Genomic DNA, 24,160 nt, shown 5'->3' on the forward strand with positions numbered 1-24,160 from the left:
AGGCATGGGTCCTCCTCGGAAGGTTAAAAATCAGCCTGGCGGCGTCATTCTGCACAACCTGTAGGCGGTTCATCAATTTCAAAGGGAGTCCTAAATAGAGTGCATTACCATAATCGAGGCGCGATAACACAGTGGCTGAGACTATTGAATTTAAAGAGGAAACTGATAAGAGAGGGACCAGTTTCCTCAGTTGTCTCAGGACGCCGGTACAGGTGCCCACTACTGAGTGGACCTTATGACTCAAGGAAAGTTCCGAATCGATTTTAATTCCCAGACTTTTCACGAATGGTGACGGACATGGGGGGGCCCCAAGTTCTTTGGGCCAAAACAGGCCACTCCAGAAGTTGTTTTTAGCTGGAATGACAAGGACCTCTGTCTTGTCAGGGTTAATTTTCAGAGAATTAACAGTCATCCAGTTCGTGGTAAATCGTAGGATATTTTGAACAGTTTCTTGAGCTTGGGCCGAGTTGTCAATGCTCAGGATGAATTGAGTGTCATCTGCATAGTTGAACACTCGGCAGTCCAATTTGGATAGTGCAGTTACTAAGGGCTGCAGATATATATTGAAGAGCAGAGGGGACAAAGCCGAGCCCTGGGGCACGCCACAGGGGATATCTCCCCTGATCGAGGTGTAGCTGCCGAGTTGAACCCTTTGCGACCGTCCCGACAAAAAGGACTGTAGCCAGCTATAGACAGCACCCCTGAAACCCAGATCCGCCAATCGAGTCAGTAGAATGGAATGGTTAACCGTGTCGAAGGCCGCAGAGAGATCTAAAAGTATCAGGGCGCTCGGGGCTTTGTTGTCAGCCTTTAGCCTGAGATCGTCGAGAACAGATAACATAACAAGCTCCGTGCTATGGTGGGCTCTGAAGCCAGCCTGGCGGGGATGGAGAAGCTCTGAGTTTTCGAGGAAGCTGGATAAAGTTTTCAGAACATGCTGCTCCATAACCTTAGCTAAAAAAGGAAGTTGCGAAATAGGCCGGTAATTTTTCAACTCAGCCTTATCTGCCCCAGGCTTTTTCAGTAGGGGAATAACTCTAGCTTCTTTCAGATTAGATGGTACCTGGCCAATGGCCAGGGAATTATTTAGAAGTGAGAGGATCTGACCATCCAAGGCTGGAAGGGCCATCTGGAAGATCTTCGGAGGACCGGGATCGGCCGGTGAACCAGATTTGGTCTTATTGATTAGAAAGGCCAAAGCTTCGGGGTCCAAAGGAGGGAAGTCTGTAAGGAAGTGAACTGGCGAGGGGGAGGACAACGCCAGTTCCTCGGAACTTAAAGCAACAGGGGATCTATTGATCTCACAGAGGATATCTGTCACTTTCTGCAGAAAGAAGGTCTGCAGGGTATTGACATTGAAAGGGATTGAGATTGAGTTGACATCACCTTTTTTACTAAGTTCCTTTAGGATCTTAAAGGTTTCCTTCTGTTTATTAGGGGCGTCTAAGATCCGAGCCTCATAGTATTCGGCTTTCCTCGAGATGATGGATTTCTTATATAAGGTCAGAGCTGCTTTATAGAGGGTCAGATCAGTGGAGTTGTAGGTTTTCCTCCACTGTCTCTCCACTTTCCTCAAACTCTGCCTTTTTACCCGCAGAACTTCGTTGAACCAAGGAGCCCCCTTACGTTTGGGCTTAATTCTTTCCCGACGTTCTGGAGCTAGATGGTCAATAGCTGATTGGAGGGTATTGCTAATGGTCAGGCTGGCTGTGTCGATATTGGTATAACCTTCCTCTGGCCTGCAGGGAGGAGTTCTCCGGAGGGTATCAATGAGGTTTCCCGACTGGATCTTATGCCAACTTCGCACTCTCCTCCATTCCACGCGAGGTTGAGTGGGAGGGCTATCCAAGGGGACCCAGCAAGTGATTAGAAAATGGTCAGACCAGGCACATGGCAGGATGTTAACAAGCCTAGCTTGCTGGCTAGATGACCAAACCAGATCAAGGGTGTGCCCCTTGATGTGGGTGGGGCGGGTCACCAATTGACAAAGTCCTAGATTTGACATTGTCAGATCAATTAGATTAGCTTGTGGCTCTCGTGGGAAATTTTCCCAATGAAAGTTGAAATCACCTACGACCATGAGCTTTTGATACCGAGTGCCAAGGTCAGACAAGATTTCACCAAGGTGATCACAAAAGCCAGGTGCTGCATCCGGGGGGCGATAGACTGTCAGGAGAGTGAAACAAGAGGAATCGAGGGAGAACTTAATTCCTAAAATGTCGGAGTTATCGAGACTTTCGGATATTAACATGGTGGCTGAGAGATTCGATTTAAAAAAAGTAGCCACCCCTCCCCCTCTTCTGCCATCTTGCCTGTTGTGCCAGATAGCGTCGAAGTTTCCTGGAAGGGACGAGATGATGTCAGGGGCTGATGCGTCCCCCAACCAGGTTTCTGTCAGGGAAAGAATATCAATATCCCCCTCCTGCAGCAGAGTAAAGATCTCCAGATGGTGTTTTTGCAGGGATCTGGTATTCAGAACTGCCACAGACAGGCCTAACGGGTTCTCTGTTTTGGACGGGAGATGGATAGGGAGCCCATCTGGAAGTTCAGGAGCTGTCCCTGGGTTCCTTAGGAGATTTTCGGCTTTTAGTATTGAGCGGGTGAGGGGGTTCAAGGCGTACTTGCCAGTAGCAAAGGACAGCAGAGCATCCGCTGAATACAGGAGGTGTGGGCCAGGGTTTGTGGCCCCTGGTCCCGGCAGGGCGCGGACGGGCGCAGACGGGCTTGCCTTAGGCGCGCCTTCAGCGCGCCCGCGGCGCGCCCGCTGCGCGCGTCCGCTGCGCGTCGGCTCCAGCGTCCTATTAAGGCATACCACATTCCAGTCACAACCCAGCCCTGCCTGCCCTCCTCTATGAGCCTGTTCTACTTAGTCATCCCACGTCTAATAAACTCCCAATCCTGGTCAACTTCTTGAAACTGACCTAGAATGTTGAGCAGGCACCCTGCAGAAGTTGCCATGTAAAGGCACAACATCATCCCTTTGAAGGAGCGAATGACAAAAAAGTTCAAAACAGACATTCACGAATGGAACCCAGAGAAACGATACACAGACAAATATAAGTGCCAAAAAGAAAGGAACCGTCAACACGTCTTTTACACCTCTGACATTTCAGAATGGGGTAAACCTTGGATCTCCATTCACCAACGCCATGGGTGCCCATGTGCTGGAATAGTTAAAGTCAATCTATAGTGGTGTTTTCTCAACTGAGGCTGCCGCCCTTGTGTGGCAGTGATGAGGACCTGGATTAAAACAATGAGAAGTCGGTCATCCATGTGGCTGTATGGCAGCGTGGGCGACGGGAATCATAACGGCAGGATGATGCACATATGATTTAACTTGGTTGATGGTGAAGGATGATTGTTGTGGAGATAATTCCGCCCTTGGGGTAATCTGAAGAACTACTCATAGAGCATTCACATCAGCCACCACATACCTATTGTCATGATGCAGGTGGTAACTGTGTCATTGGTGGTGACTGGAATATCAAGTGCAGGGGGCCACCAAAGATTAAAGGCCATATTAAGAGTTTGGCATGTTACTCCGTCACCAACATGACGGATGTCCCTTCCGCCTTATTATGAGTGCCATATGATATAATGCACTTGTAATGAGGCAGATGGGAAATACATCACATTTGAGATAGAGTAACTCATCAGACAAACTCTAAATCAGTCCCTCTGCATTGGGAGATTGTTCAGCAGGAATAAGGGTATTGAAGACGGCGATGGAAATGACCTAGGACTAGACTGGTTTTGGTGCCCAATTAGAGGGCTTTACCATTGAGAAATGAGGATGCAGCTTAAAAAGGAATGGCCAGATCAGGACTGGACAGAATAATTTGTAGCCGAGTGGCTGTATCTGAGAGGAGGACCCAGAACAAGTAACCTGGCCTGGATGTCCAGACATAGGCATAAGCGGAGTCTGCAGGCAGTAATGTATGCTAAGTGAAGCCTAACGCCTCTGACAGAATCCGATGTGGAAGTGCCACTGAGACAACAAAAGGCCTGGCATCCAGCGCAGAGTGGTCAGCAGGAATCAAGATTTCAGGACAATGCAAGTAGATTTTTCTTTGGTTGATTGCGCAGTCTCAAGGACTTGGGTTGAGGGCGATTTACTGTTTATATATACGGAGGCAGGGTAGCTTCTCACCAAGCATCCACCAAGACCCTCTTTGGCCATTGGTGGCTCTTACTAAGTCGTATCAGATTTTTTGCATACTTTGCATGTGTCCTACAGACATAAATTACATATTTGCTTGCATAATGTTACGTTGTTCTGCTTTTGTGAATCGGCATTGGTTCATCCATCTAATGGATCACATTCCCATGTGTTAGTCTTATTTTCAGAAGAAAATAAAAGCTTTGTGAATTGGGAATTAGGAGTCCATACGCACTGAAGAGTTAAAGAGATCACCTCATGTGAAACAACAAGGGCTGATAAAGTCCAGCCTTTAGGACCCTCCTCCGCATCTTTGAACAGGGAATTCTAACTCTACAAGGCTTCCACACGGGATAGCTAAGGTGTTGTTTCACTTGTACCTGAAGCCAAACCAAAGTGATACTGATGCAGGCCACTCTCGGATGCTACTAGAAGCCTTCATTCTGATGACTGCAATGGAAGGATGTGGAACCATGTCCTCTTTGAGTTCAGTGGGATGCAGATCCAAAGTAGAAATGTTCAAACATGGCCTCCTAACCAATTTTCTCCTTAAAAAGAGAACTTCAGCTTACAAGAATGTCATTTCCGCCACTTTCCGGAAAGGAAAATCAATTTCAAAAGTACAAAAGACAGACAAGAATTCTGCACTCTTTCACATTCAAAGAAATAAAAAAGAAACTGGGTTTTCCTGTTAAAGCAGACAAGGGCTGCAACATATTTGCAATGTAAATAAAATGAAGAGCAATCATTTTCTGTTCCTTTTGTACAAGCCTAGATGATTTCTTTAACACTTTGAAACAGTGCAAACGAATCTACTCGTTTGGGAGAATAGCATTCAGCAGCAAACATTTGCCACAAAGAGTGCGCAAAAACAGATGTGGGAAAAATAAACAGCCTTCCGCGGTGGACTCAGTAAAAAGGGCTGAAGAGCAAACACACGGTTTTCCTCCAAGAGACACATAAAGAACCCCACAAGAAGCTCGTCGTATTGATGAAGAAAGTACAAGGCTGAAAGTTGCTTTCTGGTTCAGAAAGACTTTAGAGTATGCTCAGCACAAAAGAGAAGTATTTCCATGGGCTTCTAGATGTATTTATTTTTTTAAGTGGTTTTTTTTTTTGAAAGAGTCTTTCTGTAGTTGTTAATGTTACCTAGATGTGGCTGCCTGTTCACTTTAGGACGTATTTAATAAAGTCATAAAAACAGTTTCCATGCTTTAATTAGGATCACATTCATACACCGCCAGCTCAAATGGGACATTTTAACATAGAGATTACCCTGGTAACTAGAGTAAAGTTTTTTTAGTTCCGTTTGCCTTTAGAATTTACAAATTGTTTGCAACTAGGAAGCTGAACAAAAGCTGTTATTTCCCTTCTCTTCAGCCAACTACCAGGAGCTGGTTACTTTAAATAAGCAAATGAAGTCCTGCGTAACCACCTAGGGAAGGATTTTTGAGAAACTTCAACTACTTCTCACTTCCATACTGAATTTTATAGCATCCCATCAGCTGGGGCTCTGCAGAGCTCTATCTGTATGGAGCTACATCACTGTATTCTAAGGCTGATGTTAAACACAATGCAAACGATGTCTCCTCAGGATAGTTTAGTGGGCACTTTTGAGGACACTGAGTTATTATGACACATTCAAGACTTTAAACTGTGGCAGAACGCCCTCTCCTACACAGAAAGACATCAACCTTCTTCAACTCGTGCTCAACAGCCCAGAATTTGAGATAATATTCACAGAGTTACTTTTCTTACCCAGACCTTCCACAAACGACCGATGGCCTGTTTTTGATCCTTATTCATCCTTATTTACTTCATCTCTCTAAACTTTAAACACCTCATTCCACCAATCCTTGCATCCTCCCCCCTCTTGTAACCCACAATAGAGAAGCAATCTTCCTGAAATGCTGTGCTCCTGTATGATATACCGCCTTATACAAATGCACCTGCACCCCATTTAATCACGGGAGATGAAGTGGCATCTATGCCTTTGATCAGGATCTCAGCCTTCAGTCGTTTATGGTCACCAAATCTATTATCCACTAAACACCAGAGATGAGTAGAAGGCTTTAATGAGATCTTCCACATAGACATGTAACTGCAAATCAACAGCCAGGGACCAGGGTTCTGAAACAGGAGAGTGGGATTTGCATGTCTAAAGATTCTATAGGGAATAGAACCGATGAGCACAAGATGGGAGCATAGTGCTTGAAAACAGTAAAAATGCAGGCTGCAGCACCAGGCCAGCAGCACCTGCATAGCAAGACATAGATTAGGATAGGAATGTACTCTTCAAGTGTGACTCCAATAAGATAGTGCTTACACTGTTCTAATGGGACTTCTAGCAGCTGCCGGTTATTCATGTAATTGGCACAGCCTGTTTTAAAATGGTTAACATGACACATGGGAACAGCAAATTTACCAGTTCCAAAGACATGGCTCTGAATCCCGAAGTGAAAGGAGATTTCTAGGATGGCAAAGTGCCTATCCAGATGGACCTGGCAATTGTGAATAGAACGAAACTACTAAGCTTTCCTCACAAATATGGGATATTTGCTCTTAGCAAACTGACTGGTACTCTCCATATGCGTCTAGGATTAAATTTAAAAGTAACACCTCTTCTTCACACTGCCTTCTTCTTTTGTCCATTTTATTCATCTGCTCTACTTTCTTAGCACTTAGTGTGTTTGTGTATGACGCAGACACAAACAACATACTAATTCTCCTGCTTGGCTTTTAGGCTGTCTAATGTTACCTGTGGACCAGCAGCAAAATATACCATCAACTGGCAGCTCAAACCCTTCAAAATCTGCCAACAATGAAACCACTCCGCAAATTATGCCTTACAGCAAACTACCACAGAAACATCCATTTAAAATCCAAGAAGACTGTCTCACCATACACAACAAGTTATATGTAGTTACTTCTTATGAGAGTTAGTTACTTCTTATGAGAGTTATGGATTACTTATGTATGTATCAGTACATGAAAACGTGTATGCCTCACATAGCATACACAGCCTAATTAATCCTCGTCCTATCATGTGCAAATATACAATCTTACAGGATTTTTCGATCAATGCTATCCTGACCATCTTTTAGTAAATATCTTAGCTAGTTTTTAAAGGGTCTTGTTGGTAAGCTGAGAAGCTCATAGTGCACAACTACACAGCGCACAGGTACTCTAGTAACAAAATTAATCATCGGAAGTAGAACAAATTTATGATTTGCTACTTCAGCACTTTTTGGGACATCAAATAGATTGAGATTAGCAACCCTCATTCGGTCTTCTGCTCTTTCACGTCTTGCGTGTGACTTGTGGTGTTTCCGGTACCCACTGTGTTCTCGCTTTTTAATCGCTACTCTCTCTGAAGCTCCTAGCCAACGTTTTGTATTTGGATTCTCAAATTTAGCTCTACACGCAATGCCATTCCTTTGAATAATTTAGCAAGTAGGGTGATTAATAGACTATTGTTCTTGTCAATCCTTTAATTTACCCATAATTCTCGACTTGAATGGCAAAAGTGCATGTGAATAAGAATCACATTCATAAATTTACCAGGGTTCAATTAAGAGATTTGTGTCAGAATCGGCATTAAATGCTATTTTACTCCATTCTAACTTGATGGCCCGCTAGCTAGTCCTCTTTCTAATGCCGTTAGCCTGCTCTTCAGGATTCACAGCTATGCTGTGCACTACCACATTGACCCTCCTCAACAGCATTCCTGAAACACAGAAATCACAACAGACAGCTTGAATTGAACCCACTCTACTCCAATAGATCAGCCTACATGTGGCCAGCTCCTCACAAGCAGGGCTCTCTGCTCCCACAGGTTGGGAGGAGTCCATCTCATCTTATCTACCTGGACTCACATGTGGGGGAAGGTCTCTCCCTTAGCTCTGCCGCAAACATCACTGAATCAGCTGTAAAGAGACGAGCCACAAAGCTATAATAGTTTCCATTACCTGCTGAATAAAGAGTTGCAATACAATGAGCATCAACCGCAATTTAAAGTGTTTCCAAAATATACCATGAAAAACATTCTCAATAGGGCAATCCTCATATCCTGACCATAAGCATGGGTGTTCACAAGGCCAACTCTACAAGACTGCACCTGTGTAGGAAAAGAGGCCAAGCTATTTATGAGATCAACAGGTGGGCTCCTCAATGGCAGCGATCTCATCTGCAAATTGATCGACACTAACCCACAATCCCTGCCTTTAGATAAAGCAACAACCCACCAGCCCACACCATTTGAAAATAAATGAATGCAACGGGATTCATATAGAGTAACACTGCCTGTCCATATTTTGTTTAAAGTAATTACTGGATGATTGATTAAACGGCAATGACTGGAGTACATGTTAGCTTTCTATACAGATGTTCAATAAAGGGCACTGTTGAGATGTGGCTTTGTTTAATTATTGATAACTACATGTCGAGTCAAAGATTGATCAAAGAATGATCAATTGGCTTTTACCAGAAATAACACAAGTTCGGAAAAAGATTCCTGGTATGGAGACAGAATCTTTAAGGAGAACCATAATAATGAGAATAATGTCTAGAAATCACAGTAATTAATGAACTATTCTAGATGTGAACAGGACACCAATATCCTGGTATTTAAATGCTGTACAGGCTCTCTGTTCTTTGTTGTGTGAAATGACTCGGGAAGTCCCCTGCTTTCATAACTTACTGTTCAAGCAGATAAGCAATGCATAAAAAACGTGAAAGGTCTCTGTCTCCCCCTTGGGGATGGTTTTAGTTTGGGTTTCTTCTGTAAAACATTGCTTGTTTTTTATTGCTGCAAAGTGTATCGTTACTCATTGGGTGGGGGTAACGCTTGGGACATCCAAGTCTTAGCCGCTTGGTTTCTAATGCATGCCCAGTCAAATAGCGATGTTAACTTTACTTTTACTGGATGTTCAGACTTTATACAGGCAGCCTCCTCTCGGCCCTTTTCATGGGCCCTCAGTAGACTCTGGCCCTTTGGCCTTGTTGCTTGTATCCCGGGAGGATTCTGTCCTACACTCTATGTTGCCTCACCACGTTTGTGATGCGGGGGGTATATGGTCTCTCCTTTTTTTATTGGCTGGGTAACACCCTGCTCCCCTGGTAACTGATCCACCCTACTCTGTACTGATCCTTACTTGTTAATCACTGCAGCAATGTATAAGTATGATGTGCTTGACTTTAATAAACAGAATTTCAACAAAAAAACGTGAAAGGAGTGTTTTAAACGTACATAACAGAAGTATATGTAGATCACATCTTTACATGGATTTGGAGTGCGGTCCCAGATGAAGTCTAAAATACACTAGGTTCTGTAACTATCTATAGCAAATCTGGAGGAAGCATCCTCAAAAAGCTACATTCAAATTAGATGCATACCAAACACAAAATACTGAGGCATACGAACCACATATCCTATGAGGAGACACCCAAGAATTTTACCAGTGCCATATGTGATGGCCCGATCCTCAACACCCAAGGGGATCTTTAGTCAAAGACATTTTCACTGTACCATGTTACGGGTGGTGTGAGGGGTGAGGAGTGATGGGAGGTGGTGTGGTCTGTAGTGCCTATGTTAATGAGATCGCAGGATTTTACAGTGCCCAGTTATGTTTTTGTATGTTTCTATTTTACTAATAAAAAGATCTGAAAAAAAAAAAAAGAATTTTAACACTGAGGTGTAGACAATGAGTGAACAATATAAACGGGAGGGTGTGGGCTCAAGGACCTGAGACACATCTTGGGATGGTCTCATATTAAGAAAGGTAGAAACACAACAGAAAATTAATAAGTTGGAAAAAAGCACAAGAGAGTCCATAGGGCTGCGTGCTTACTAAGAGACAGTACCATCCATATGATCATATATAGATAATTTGTAAATATCAGCTACTAAATTGAAAGTAAATTCCCTTTTCTTCATTAGCATGGGCTTTCCTTAAGGAAAAATATAGACTGCTGTAAAGCACTTCTAGCATTTTGGAACCTGTATTACATGTTTTAAATTTTATTTACATTGGAAAAACATTAGATGATGCAAAGTTTCAATGCTATATAATATTTTTTTTTAAAACGTTCATGGTCTGGAAATAACCTTTCATTAACAGAGTAATTGTATAAAGTAGGTAGAAACAAATGAACCAACCAAATTGTGTGGCCTGTAGTGTTAATTAAGGAAGAAAATGGATGGTCTCTGGATGGGCCTGTCAGGCCATCCTTGCTACCACATTATTCTTCACATTATTCTTTACACAGAGGTGAATCAAAAACATTGATATACAAAACGCAGTTATAAACTATCCTCCTTCAGTATTCACTGGGTGACACATTCACTGAGATACAAACAGTTGTGATTGTTGCTCCCAGATATTGTGCATTCAATCAAACACTGGAAATGTAGTGTACAACCAGACTCTAGGAATCAGATCCAAACAACTTATTTTCCAGTAATTAAAGTTCACCCCATATGCAGCATACTAGAGTGATCAATGTTAGTGAACGAATGCCCTACATCAACAGAGTTGCTCTTTAAAAATAGGTAACACCACACCTCTGTTTCAGTATTTCCTACTATATAAACATGGACAAGAAGTTAGTACAGCTATTGTTAGTAGATTTGATAGAGAGTACTACTCCGTGGGACTCACACATATAATTTATGGCTGCTTAACTCTTCTCTCCCATAAAATGTTATTCTCGAATGGAAATTAAACATATGACTTGGCAGAAAGGTACCACCACACTACTTTCAACATTGACCTTCCCAGGAATCCTTTGGTACCATAACGTTACTATTGCTCTGCTTCTTAGAACCCAGAAATCCTCCTGGTATTCTAAAACAGGGGATCTATCACATGTTTATGCATCCAGTGCAGTTATCCCTGAAGCTGCAATAGAGAACATTAATATATATCCTCATGGATGGTCAAAATGGCACTCTAAGAGGCAGTTGTCAAACAGGGGGAATTAGCCTTTGTACTGTTTCATGGTGGCATCGACATGAGAAATGTGAGAAGGCAGCTAAAATTGCCATGGGGAATCGCCTATGTAGCCCATTTAAGGTAAAATTGGAGTGTAACGAAAAGGAACATTTCCAACCAGAACTATGAAATATCTGCTCTTATAGTGATGAGTCATCTCATGAAAATATGAATCATTAAAGTCTAGGGAGCTTACCACATATTGTGACTTGAACTATATGAATGGATGCTAAGATACCCATCGTTTTACTATCTTCCCTTCCCAAAATGTATGGATAATTGTGTTCTTAGAGTGCACTTCAAAAAGTGAGAAAACGACTTCATTGCAAACCAGGAAAACTCTAATACCGAATATTATTTGCATATACTCTAGTAGTAAACTTAATGTTAAACCTCATTACGTCTGTCAAATCAACCAAATATTACCAGTTTAGCAAGTCATCCATTGCCAGTTCCAAATTTGTAAACATGTTTTGTAGGCAGAAATTCTCTTTGAACTAGGTTTGGTAATCAAACTCTTTCCATAAATTACAAATGATTATTATTTGAAATCCCTGAATGGAAGTTACATTTGGTATGTTTTATTAATAAGCAACTAGAAGAATAGTTGAGCACGCCTTTGATGATCCTGACTCTGGAAATGTACATGATACAATTATTGGTCCTTGGAGGGACTAAAAATCCATTATGTTGCTCAACATATGCTACATATTGAATTTGGATAAGTAACCATTTATAAAGTGACACCATATTAAGAACATCTGAACAATAAAATCCCTCTGAATGTATACTTTTAACAAATCCCAGTATAAAGGAGTGATGTCGATTTTGTGTATGTGCCATTTTTCTGTGTTCCAATCCAGTAAATCAAGGAAATGTTTGCACCCCAATCACAATTTCTACAGATAAACTTCAGGGAATGTAGTGAGACACAATTTTTTCTGACAGTTAGTTTAGGATGATTTCTTACTTTTTTCAGTATAAACTTTCAGGTTGCACATACCCGTCCCTTTACAAGTTAATTTTGTTCAGATAATGTTTGCTGAGTCATTCTTTCATCGACGTTCCCAGGATTAAATCTTTTTATGCATCTGTGGTGTTTCTAGGTGTTTCAGGTTTGCAGCGTTCTCTGGTTTGGTATCTGTGACCAATCCACTGTTTCAACAAAGATCAAACTATTTTACCAAAACAAAGTGACACATCTGGAAAGGTGGCCTTCTCAAATCTGGTGACTTAAGTGATCATTGGTTGGGAAATCATTTGCTGGTTTCCAAACCAATTTGGTTTGATATTTGCTAGACTTTCAAAACCATTTGGGAGACCCAAGCATTTGTGAACATAACAGTCATGTGTTCTTAGATTTCACAGGGTGTCTTTCATTTAGGAATATGTGGTATTTTTAGATTTCTTCAGGTGCAGGTTTATCTGAGATAGAACGTGTGTACATGCAAAGTGCCTCGGTGGATCACCTGCTTGAGATGGCTTTCCTCAGTTTCCTACACACATTCATATTCATTTCTGCAGGAGGGGAATCCTGAATTTAGTTTCGTTCATAATTACTATTATATTTTAATATGGATTTATTTGACTGCATGATAAAATAGGCATTCCATGCAAAACACTATAGCTACTGAAATATTAGGCATAGGAAATATTTGAGTCCTCTGTAGTAACTTCAGGATTATAGGTTTACCGACTTATATGGCCATGATATTTAATATTTGCTATTTTATTAGAGAAGCTATCTATCCCACATCGGGCAGAATGCTAAGTGAGATAATATCTCATGAGTACCTTAGCTGTTTTTAATCTTAACCTGGATAACCATCAGGAATAAAAATTATTGGGTTATGCATAGTTCATTTTAATTATCCCAATCCACCATTCAGTCATTTGCTCTCAAAGATAATGGCTGGAGTAATTTTTCCTTCTGATTTTATCTCTCTCTTCCTCCCTTGCTGCCCCTATTAACTTCTGGTGGGGACTCTCCTTTTTAAGCGCCAGGATACCCGTCGGGTGATAGAGCGCTATATAAGCACCTCATTACATTACATAATGGCAAAAGTTGGCGGCCTGACTGACCTAAGATACTGAGAAAATAATCTCCAGCAAAATAGCCCTTCAAGAGTATTGCACCACCCACAAAGCGACAAGCATGAGGCGATAATGAAGCATGCCACTTGGAGGATGGGGTTCTGTGCATTCTGAAAAGGATACGGCTAGAGACCTGACATGGTCCACTGACCGGATTATAATCAGCTAAATCCCACTGCCACAGAACTGCACATTTTTATGATTCAGTGAGTGAGATGAACACCTGGAACTGGAATATTTTGTGATCATCAAAAGACATTTCTCTTTCTGCTAAGGGATTTTCCATGTGGTAACCCCCTCGTGGTATATAAATGTTCAATTACCCCTGCAGGGCAATAGTAGCAACAATGGCAAATTAGCGTTGCTAAAACTATGGAGATCAAACGTAGCACTGCACCTTTTCGAGTCCTGGCACTTAAACATTCCGCCAGCCCCTTATTCCACATGGTTAGTTGCAAGTCTCTGGTCGTCTGCTATTCATTGACAAGGAGTCTGAATGCACAAAAGTGAAATACGAGTAATTGAAACAAAAGGAAGGCCTGGCTATGCCCAAGAAAATCAGCAGTTCCTCTGTAGTAGTCCTACCAGAACAGAATAAAATAGTACCCAGAGAAATTAAAATCAATACACGCTTATTTCATACACTATAGATTGGCAGCCCTATATGTTCAATTACTATTGAAGAACCAAAATAAATGTATTATCATATAAAAATGCCCACATGTTTATGTCCTTCACTATCATTTGCAGTAAACTGTTCATGGGTTTACTGAGGCCAATGCGTCGGATGGAAGCTACTCGAGACTGACACGGGAGAGGTGAATGTTTTCTAGTAAGACGCTGATGGCTTTATAGTATTTCATTTGAACTGGCTGCTGAATCTCATGCTAAAGCAAGTGTAGACCATAGTGCCGCTCAAAGGCTGATGAATCCAACCACAGCGAGCACTGCTAGGGATCATGGGCTACTGAGCGTTGGAGCACTGTGCGGAGGTGTTTCGAAATCTGGCGCTAATGGCCCTCCGCACATAAAAAGGAATGCTCTGGGTATGCTAGTGTGCTTCTAAGTCAGGAGAATGGATTGTTGAGACCGAGATTGCGATGGAATAAGGAGTAGGACCAGGGAAGCTGTGGGGAGGATTAACAAGAGTTCTGGGCTTCTCCACCTGGCAGAACAAGGTGGCCGTGAGGCTTTTATGTGGTGACGACAGAGGTTGTTGACCCTAATGCCTTTGGTACTAATCAACGTATATTTATTGGTTGGGTTAAGTTTGTTTCTTTGAAAGTTCTTACTTATGTGGGGCTTTTTGACAGAAAGGATCCTCAGAATCCACCAGCTGGGAGAACATGACCTGATCTGTGTCTGTGGATGCTGTCAGTCTTTTTTAGGAAGCTCTTTGCCGAAGATGCACCTGTTTTTTGTGTGCAGGGTGTATTCATTGTGAATAGAAATTATTTAACTATTATCAACATGCCAGTGTTAAATATTTCAAGACGAACGTTTTAAACAATACCATATGAATCAATTATTACTAATGCCTCAAAATGGAAAACAAAACCAAGATGACCACAACTTAAACATATCATCTCAGAGACACGGCGAGGATGTAACAAATAAGTCACATTTTGAGGATATTGCAAGAAACATGAATGGTGCAAGTTCACCTCCTCCCAAGCTTGTAGCTTCTCTCATAGTGCATCCTAAATAAAAACTCATGCAACCACTCACGATATCACAGCAGTTGTGCATCCACATGTCACATACATTTGTATGTCTTCCATGAGCATTCTACACAAAAACAGAGAGTCTTTGCAGCAGGCAGCATACTATCGCTCTCAACAGAGAGACTTAAAAGCAGACAGCATTCCCTCTCACCCATCTCATATTATTCCAGCAGTGGTGGTATGACCTCATCAAACACCGTGTTTCTTAAGGAACATCATGTGACATGGCAAATTTTTATCATCTTATAGGACACAAAAAAACTTTCCAAAATTGCCTTTCCACCAGCAACCCTTGATGGTGGAAAGGTAATTTTGGAAAGTTTTTTTCTGTAAAACATCTCGAAGTGTAAGAAACATTACAATAGACTTTCTTTTTGTACATTTTGACTTTTTTCTCGTATTCCTCAAAATTCCATTCAGCACAAGTACAGTTATTCCTTTTTATGACGTCACAACTCAGTTGAATTCTTACTTCTTAAATATTTTGATTAAAAAGAGCAAGATGCATAAGCCCAAATATAAACAAACATTACGAAGTAGAACATTTATTATGCTGCACAACTTAGACCCACAAATCTGCTGAAATCTCCTATGCAGAGCACGGTGTCCCAAATTTCTGCACAATGCCTTATTTTTTTGCGAAAAAATGAATAGTTTGAGATGTATGAACCCAACATCTGAGGAGTTTAAGTTAATGGATACCCTAAACTCTTTGGGTTAACTGGAGAATCCTCAAAAACACAGCAAAATTAGACAGACTCTAAAAGCAAGAAATAGGGCTGTGATGAAAAATATATGTCTCTTGCAACTAGAGATATAGAAACATAGATTTGCCTAATTGTGTGTATATTACCGTGCCCCTTGGAATAATCGAAACAAATGTATCTTTTTTTCATCTTAAATCCACACACAGGATATGGTTTTGCGTTTCAAAGCAAAGGTGGGAAATCAAGATAAGATTAGGCCTTAATTTCTAACTGGCATCTCAACTGAGTGAGAAAAGAGAAAGGGAAAGGTAGATTAAATCAATTTGAGCTGCCCAATATTATTAAGAGGATGTTTTGCACGAAATCTACAATTTTCGCTCCCTTTCTACAATTGGCTCAGCTCATTACAATTCACCAAATAGCTTGTTGTTTTGACAATCTCTCGGTCCACAAAAAAGTTCAATGTGTGAAGTAAATTGCCAATTTTTCTAGAATTAAATAATGAAATAATAGCATAAAATAGTGCAAAATTCTTATACAACTCAGTGTTGCCATACTTTTGGGATGAAATGTACTTACAGTCTTTCCAGCTCCTTCAGGTCCTGGAATGCACCCCTTTCGATAGTAGTAATCTTGTTTTCCATAAGCTGACTGAAACAAAGAGCATACAGGACGCATTTTAATGTGAGCCACAGTCAGGCTGCCCTCAACACCTGTCAATGCTCAACACAAAGAACTGATCTCTCACAACCACCTCACCTATTCTTCAGTAAATTTGAACACTGGTCTGACATTTCACATCCAATTTAATGCATTTGGTGCCTGTGTCACCTGACACCCCTCTGGGGTCCGTGTGCTGAAGCGAAAACAAAAAAGCCAGTCACCGCACCATGAAAAATCAAAGAAGCAAATCTTCCAAATCTGCTCAGGAACTTGTTTCTGGGTCACTGGCGACTGTTTTGAAAATAAAGCTGAGGTCCCTTGATGTGGGACACTGCCAGGCAATGATTTGATCACGTTTGACATAATTGACCATGAACAATTGTTATTACTTGACAGCTAGTGAGCTAACTTTTTTGCTCAAAGTCTAAATGTAATAGAAGGTTTCGCGATCACACGTTTGGCTAAGTAATTTTATTAAATAAAAGATTTCCAGACAATTTTGTGCATGGTGCGGTGGAGCACACAAGGAAATTTCATGATAGAAATTGAGAATTTAAAACACCATCCAAGTAAGTAAAGTACATGATAAATTTATATTTATCATTGAAAAGTTCACTTTTAAAAGTAGGCAATGCAATGCGAATAACTCAGAAAGACGTGTTCTATAAAACTGGAAATAAGTGTACTAAATTCACACCAAGCTCTAATATAGCATTGTTTTATAAGAACTATGAAATTATTAAAAAACCAGCCAAAACAAAGCACGGACTCTTCCATAACTAAACCTAGACAGATCGAAAGTAGAAGCTAATTTTTCAAAAACATTAATTTCATTTTCCAGTCCGAGAGAAAGCTGTACTCTTCCTTGGCCCTTTCTCGCACAACTATGGCTGTCTACAGTGTAGCGGAACTCAAAGGGAAAAACAACTTTGAGACAACTTTGGTCAGAAATGTTAGCTATGACGCTTAACCGTACACAAAAGTTGTGTAGACGCTTTTCAATAAACAGCCATATTGCTATAGTTACTGAGGAATGTTTTTCAATGAAGAACATTTTGACTAAAAGAAATAAAGGGCCAGATTTAGAGCTTGGCAGGCGGTTACGCCATAACAAATGTAACAGATTTACAAGTGCCACAGTATATGATGCACTTGTAATAGGGCGGACGGGATAGCCGTCACATTTGTGACAGAGCAATCTGTCTTCCAAATTCAAAATCGGGCTCCAATGTTTCTGGCTATAAGCGTTCTCACTAAACTTTGTTTTGCAAATATATAAAATAATGCATATAAGGAACTGCAATGATCTTTGAAGAAAAAACATGTACTTTTCCCTTCACAATGGCCTACACAAATCACTTTTAACCTGATTGTTGAATACATTTTCCACAAAACTTACACAACCAACAAGCAACAAATAACAGGCAACTAACTGTCTGATTGTATTCCCAGGTCTGTACAAAAGGATCCCCAAATTGAAAATGCACTATGTTGCCACAATAATGCTGCTAAGCGCTCCGTAAGAGTTAAAACATAATTTGTATGTGCGCTTATAAGAGTAAGTCATTTCGACCAGACACAGAAGCAATCCATGTGATATATTGTATCTGTGCAATGGAGTATCATTAAATCATAGTAACTGCCAACACTGTTACATTACACCTTTAAGAGGCAACCATCACTTGGAACTCAGAGATACTATAAACAGAGAGTGGGTTCATATTTTAGAGTTGTGGTCCGCAACGTGTACGCCAAAAATGCAGAGGTCATGCAAACAGCATGCACGTCCAGTTATTTTCATTGTAAAATATAAGACTTCAAATCAACAAGTGCAACGTACAGGAAAACAAAATGGCTGACTTACAGCACTCGCAGATGTTTCAATCCAGCAAAGTCTGTCTTGGTGACTCTCGTGATGTTGTTGCCATTGAGATCCCTAGGAGAAAAAAAAGCAGGAATCTGCATTCAAATGACTCATTCTATCCATTTCGGTTTTGCTCAAGCTCATATTTCTGGGATTAAAAGTTGGACAAAGTTTAAGCATTTCATTACGCAATTGTGATTGAGAGGGTGGGGTATGTAAACCGGTAACATTACCATATCCTCAAAACTTGACTTCCAATTGTCAACTTGGCAAACCTGGAGTGCATACTCTGAGTTAGCTACATAGTGAATGTTGATAAATAATGTTTAAGCTTTTATTTGATTAAATGTGAAGCAATGAGGGAGATTTCTATGGAACTCACTTACGGGAGCAACCTTAACTATTTTCATGTCCAATGTCTACTCCTCCTTCGGCCTTATCCCCTCGGCATCCTTGTCTCCCTTACCGCATGCGCATCTTTTTATTTTATTTTTTAAATCGGTAATTCAGATGTTCTTGATTAGGACGTACAAGCAAATTAAGGACTGTTCAAAACGATCTGTTGGATGATAGGTTCCATTCAAAGTATTGGGGTACATTATTATATTCAACATCTGTTCCTTATTATGCTTGTGCATACATAAGAACTTAAAAAATAAAGTTAAAAAAACAAGTTGGGGGAAGCAGTGTTTCCACAAGCCATCGAGCACATTAAACTATGTAACTGAAAAGGAATTAAGTTCACTTCTCGAAGCTGCAGTGAGCGCTGGGGACTTTGCCTGAATTGTTCCAATTGGTAACAAGAAGAATGTTATTGACTTTTAAAGACGCATTTTAAATATGAAGGCAGTCAAAAAAAAAACACCTGATACATTTTATGGCACAAAATACTACATCTGGATATGCTAGGAGTACCCAGTTTCAGAGTTCTTTGGGGCTGAGGGCCATTAGTATTTTAAATGTGAGTCAAGCTTTGATTTTCCATTTGCAAGGCACTGGCCTGAATTGATATTTGAAGAGGGTCACAGAAAGGCGAATATTTCCTCGAAATATGTATGCAGGGAGAGAGCACAGAATGTGAATTTCAAGAACAGCAAATCTGCAATCGTGTCTGTCAAATGTGGAACTGACAGTATGGCGAGTTCTTGGGCAGTGTAAGGGCCCTTAACATTTAAAAGTACAGGTTTATGACCTCGTAAGGGTGAGGATTTACGTCTTTTTGGAATTCACAAACGCTTCTAGAAGTGAGACTGAAACCCTGTGACAGACGAATGGCCCACCCATACTTCTGTAAACTTTTCTGATTTCAATTTTCAGATTAGCAATATATCCATGGATAGTTGCTTGGTTGTATTTTTCCCACCATGGGAAAACATTTTTCCTGTGGTGAAACCTCACTAAAATTGCATGTGTTCCTTTCCACATTAAAAATAAACAATTCCAGCTCTTCTTAAGAGTACATTTCTGACATTTCCAAGGAGACATGGGGCCATGGAAGAGTTTGGAAATACTTACAGATATGTACGTTTGTCGGTGTATACAAAGCCACAGCGCATGGAACGCCCACTCCCTGCCCTGTGAATAGATTTACTCCCAAAAAATTGTACGAGTGAACTATTTTATGAGTGTCAACCAACTTTTTGGTGGATTCAAACGATGGTTTTTGGCTTCGGGAAAAGACTATCTGTGCCTATATGCATGCCATACTTTCACAGACACACACACAGAAATAGCTTGGCAAAGTGTTCCCACAGAGGGAGATGTATATAAAATGTAGACAGCCTCGTGCCACAGCGCATTCTCAATGTCTTCATGAATATTCAAAAGGTGAGGGCTAGCAGCCGTGTCAAAACCTACTTAGGGGCTCGTTAACACGAGTGACAACCCTTGAAAGACTGTGCGTGCCCACATTAACGTTACTTTGGGTTGAGAAATGCGGCACCCTCATGATAGACCCCTGCTGCCCCGCTGTGCCTGTAAACTTTCAGCTGCATTCAGGGTACAGTCAGGAGACCTTCCTGCACTGTCGGTATTGCATGGATCGTTTCTTTAATTGATGTGTTATTTTTGATAACTGACCCACGAGTGATCGCGCCCTCTCACAGTAAAGCCACGCTCGGGGTCGGAGCTACAGTAGCGGCACAGAGAACAGGACAAGTTGACTCAAGCGATCCCGACCTGTGTCTATAGGCGCTGAGAAAATTGTGCGCGTTGGTGTGAGTGATTTATACAATCGCATGTGGCAGGAAACTGTAAAGTGCCTACTGTTTGTTTACAAGACGCGGGCTGATTGGAGCCCCGCAGCCATTTCGCGTTTCTCGTCCCCGCAACGAGGCCACGCGGGGAACTTGTGCGGTTCTCGAAAGTTGTCAACGCTTGAGTTAGTATGGGAGCGATGTAGGATGCGTACTAATAGGTTCGTGTTGCTGGTAACTTATTATAATTTCAGTTCACTACAAATGCCTAAAAAACACAATCTAAGCCTTCGCCCCTTCCCCAGCGCATAGAAATACTAGACTTTTTTTCCCTTCGTTAACTCTGCAAGTGCTTAATTCTAAGACAATTCAAAGTTAAAAACTCACAATAAACGGATCAACTTTGCCTACTCCGTTTCCCTCGCGTTTTCACGCCTTTAATCCGCGTACAGAACATATTACTCTACCTGTGAAGTGTTTATTGATACAGTTCATGTGTCCTTGGAAAACATGTACATTTTAAAAGGAGATATGCAGGAGTAGACACTAAAACGTAAATAATAATTCATCGCATCATTGAGTGAATGCATTCATTAATTACAATGCAAATATTGTAAGTAATTCCATTTATTATGGAATCACACGTCAGTAGCACTGCTAAATGAAATATTTGTAAGGAATCACACTTGACCGTGTTGTCAAACCGCTCTTTCGCGCTGTCCGTGTAAATGGCGAGGGCTGTGAGCGCAGGCGGTGCCATTTGCTTCTCTATCTTAGCTGGGAGGTGCCCCAGACACGTAGATCCCGGCGCGCCCCACTAGTAGGACCCAGGGGCGCCCCACCGCAGCATGCACCACATCACATTATCGGGTGGAATGTTTCCCATCCCAGTAAAATGTACACCCCCGCCCTCTTGGGATCTGGTCCCCTCTGATTGTCGCATGGCACTATCTCCCCAAAACGATAACACCCCCGCCCGCCGTAGGATCACCGCCTCAACAGTCAAGTGAGCCCTCCTTCGGACAGCGCGGTGCACCCAGCTGCACTTCGCCAACACCTGCAGGGTCTGGACACCAGGGCGGGCAGGGGTGCGGTGCCAGTTCAGCGGTCCTAAGTATGGGTTGGGACAGGCACTTTACAAGTCTATATTCTGTCCTGCCTTTAATTATACTGCCCCACAGTATGTTCCACCCCATCGGAAAGGGCCTGAAGAGCGCGGGTCAGCCGCGCTCCCTGGCTCCAGGGAGGCAGACAGTCACCGGGTATTAATCGATACCAGATATGATAAACTTCTTCCATGGGTCTGTTACGCCGAGCCCTGCAGGGTGAAGCCCTCCCGGGATCTCTGGCTGGAATCACACGAAGTGACTGCAGAGAGCGCGCCGGGTGTCGGTCTGCGAGGCGCTGTGTAATCTTATCTCCGGTGCAGCCCGGGGCACAGACTGCATTCCCACAGGTGTGCGCTGCTCAGGTTATGTTTCCTGTGCAGATGAGGTCTTTTTTTTACCACGAGTGGCATAGCTGCCGTGTCCGTGTGTTTTCGAGGCTATCTTGAGTTTTCCCGTGGCTCTCAGCACGCATTAAAGCCGCTTATTTCTCTGCGCAAACATGGAACTAACAAACAAAGCTCATTTGAAAGTTATCCATGGCTATATCTGACCCAGTAACTATTTTTGCATTCTCTTCCCGTGCCCAAGCGCACGTGCACTCTCTTTTTTTTATTCTACAGGTATCTAAAACTAATTTCCTTTCAAGAGTCTGTCGTCTCTTCTCTCTGTTTCTATGCAGACTGGTCACGCGTCTCAATTTTAGAGTCTCTTTGCTTTAGTCAGTCCCCGTGTCAGATGTCACCTGTTCATGTTTAGAAGCCTGTTTTTCTGACGTGCCCCTTTGCTCGAAGGCTACCCTTTTCTCTGAGCTCACGTGCATCACTGCTGTGGGCTAGGCTCGTGCCTGATCTCATATGCTAGCGCTTTGATGGCTAGCCTAGTGTCTGTCTCACAGCTCGCTATACTAAAAGTTGTACCCATGTCCGGTCTCTGTTGCTGACTGCCCCAGCGTCAAACCTCGTGTCCCTCTTTTGCAGGCTGTGCTGGTCACTGCACCTGATGCCACGTTCTTATTTTGGAGACTAACTCGTGTCTCATCTCACGTGTACTCCCCCAGAGGCAACACATGATGTCTCATCTTAACGTGTACTCTGTCCGAGGCTACCCTGTGTCTCATCTTACGTGTACTCTCTCAGAAGCAACCCCGTGTCCGCGCTCACGTATACTCTCTCAGAGGCTTCCCCTGTGTAGCATGTACTCTCCAGAGTGAGATTTTGTGCAGTCTCTCAGAGCACCTCATGTGTCTGATTGCACGTGTATTCTCTCAAAGGCAGCCGGTGTCTCATCTCAAAATGCACTTATTGAGAAGCACCCCTTGTCCGATCTCACATGTTCCTTTTGGGATGCTGGCAGAGTCTGATTTCACAGGTAGTGTCTTTAACTCGTGTCCCCCCCTTTGCCACCACCCCTGTGTCTGGAATTAGGCGTCCCTCGTTTAAGAATGCCCTACATCCATTCCCACGTGCCCACTTCGCACTCCGTACGGACACGGCCAACCTCTGGGTATAAATGTTGGGGTACTCACAGGCGCTCGGTGTTGCGCGGGATGTTGCGAGGGACGGCGCGCAGGGCCAGCCCGTGGCAGTCGACTGTGCTGCCGGTGCAGGAGCACTGCGCGGGGCAGGACTGCGGGGCCACCTCGCTGAGGATCACCAGCACCAGAGCCGCCGACAGCGACAGCTTCCAGAAGCCCAAGCCACACATCTTCTTCTTCACCAGCTCCACCAGCATGGGTCCGAAAGGCGGCAGGGCTGCGGGGCTCCGGGAGCGGGCGCAGTCTGCGCAGCTATCCCAGTCCAGGGTCCGCAAACAGGCAGCAGTAGCAAGTTCAGCCGGCGAGTCTAGCGTGTGCAGGCTGCGGGGGAGGGTCCGCGCGTTGCCCGTGCGCTCTATTTTTCTGCATCCCCTTCATGTTCTGCATCTCCTGCAGCTCGGGCATCTCCGGAGCCCCGCCCACAGGAAGCTCCTCCCCCGAAATGGAGAGACAGCAGAAGGGTTAGGACCGCTCCGCCCCCACAGAGCAAGCGAGCGCATCCCACCCTTCCAGGCGCGCCCCACCCATTCTTTGTGTGTCCCTACCTACCCCTGAACACGGGCATGAAGGGGTGCGCGCGCGTCAAACTCGTCGCATGCACGTGTGGCTGTTGGAAGGGATGGGAGGTGAGAAGGAGTGGCAACGGGCGATAAATGACATTGTCTACGAAGAACAAGCGTAGCGGATTTAACTTCATGTGACGTACGTACTGCACCTACTTTAAGCACGCTAAATCTGCGGAATGTAAGTAAAGTGCCGACGCGAAGAACAGTTTGACATTGCCATGCCTCCTCTCTGTTCAGACATTCAAAGAGGGGCGGTATCAGGGTATGCCATCCCCTTCGAGTGGTAGGAGCCCCAGCTGTTTGAGGAACCCCCTGCCGAACCTGCAGTGTGTGGCAAGTTTAGTGGGACTTAGGAGTATGCCAGTTGCATCTCCCAGGTACTCACGCTGCTAGTCACTAACCACTTGTCGACTAAGCCCTTTGGGATCTGGGGGAGGGGGTGAGGTGGAGAGCAGACCAGCCAAAACCAATTTGTTGTGGGAAAAAGGCCGCTTTATTGAAACAGGTGCACAATACAATGAACATCCCTGGCAACTGCCTTACAAAACTTAAA

General features: G+C 42.9%; 1 protein-coding gene across 5 annotated transcripts in view; it reads right to left on the reverse strand.

The window, feature by feature from the left end:
• The window catches only part of SLIT2 (slit guidance ligand 2), a 689,918-nt gene extending 666,478 nt beyond the window's left edge, over positions 1-23,440 (reverse strand). For all 5 annotated transcript variants that reach the window (XM_085642360.1, XM_085642359.1, XM_085642358.1 and 2 more), the window contains exons 1-3: positions 23,033-23,440; positions 18,204-18,275; positions 16,256-16,327 (exon numbers count right to left, since the gene is read on the reverse strand). In XM_085642360.1, coding sequence (XP_085498486.1) covers positions 16,256-16,327; positions 18,204-18,275; positions 23,033-23,238 — 350 coding nt within the window. In that variant the 5' untranslated portion in view covers positions 23,239-23,440. The remainder of the gene's footprint in view (positions 1-16,255; positions 16,328-18,203; positions 18,276-23,032) is intronic.
• Between the last annotated feature and the right edge of the window lie 720 nt (positions 23,441-24,160).

The sequence above is a fragment of the Triturus cristatus genome, chromosome 2_2 (genome assembly GCF_964204655.1).
Source record: "Triturus cristatus chromosome 2_2, aTriCri1.1, whole genome shotgun sequence".
Taxonomy (NCBI): Eukaryota; Metazoa; Chordata; class Amphibia; order Caudata; family Salamandridae; genus Triturus; species Triturus cristatus.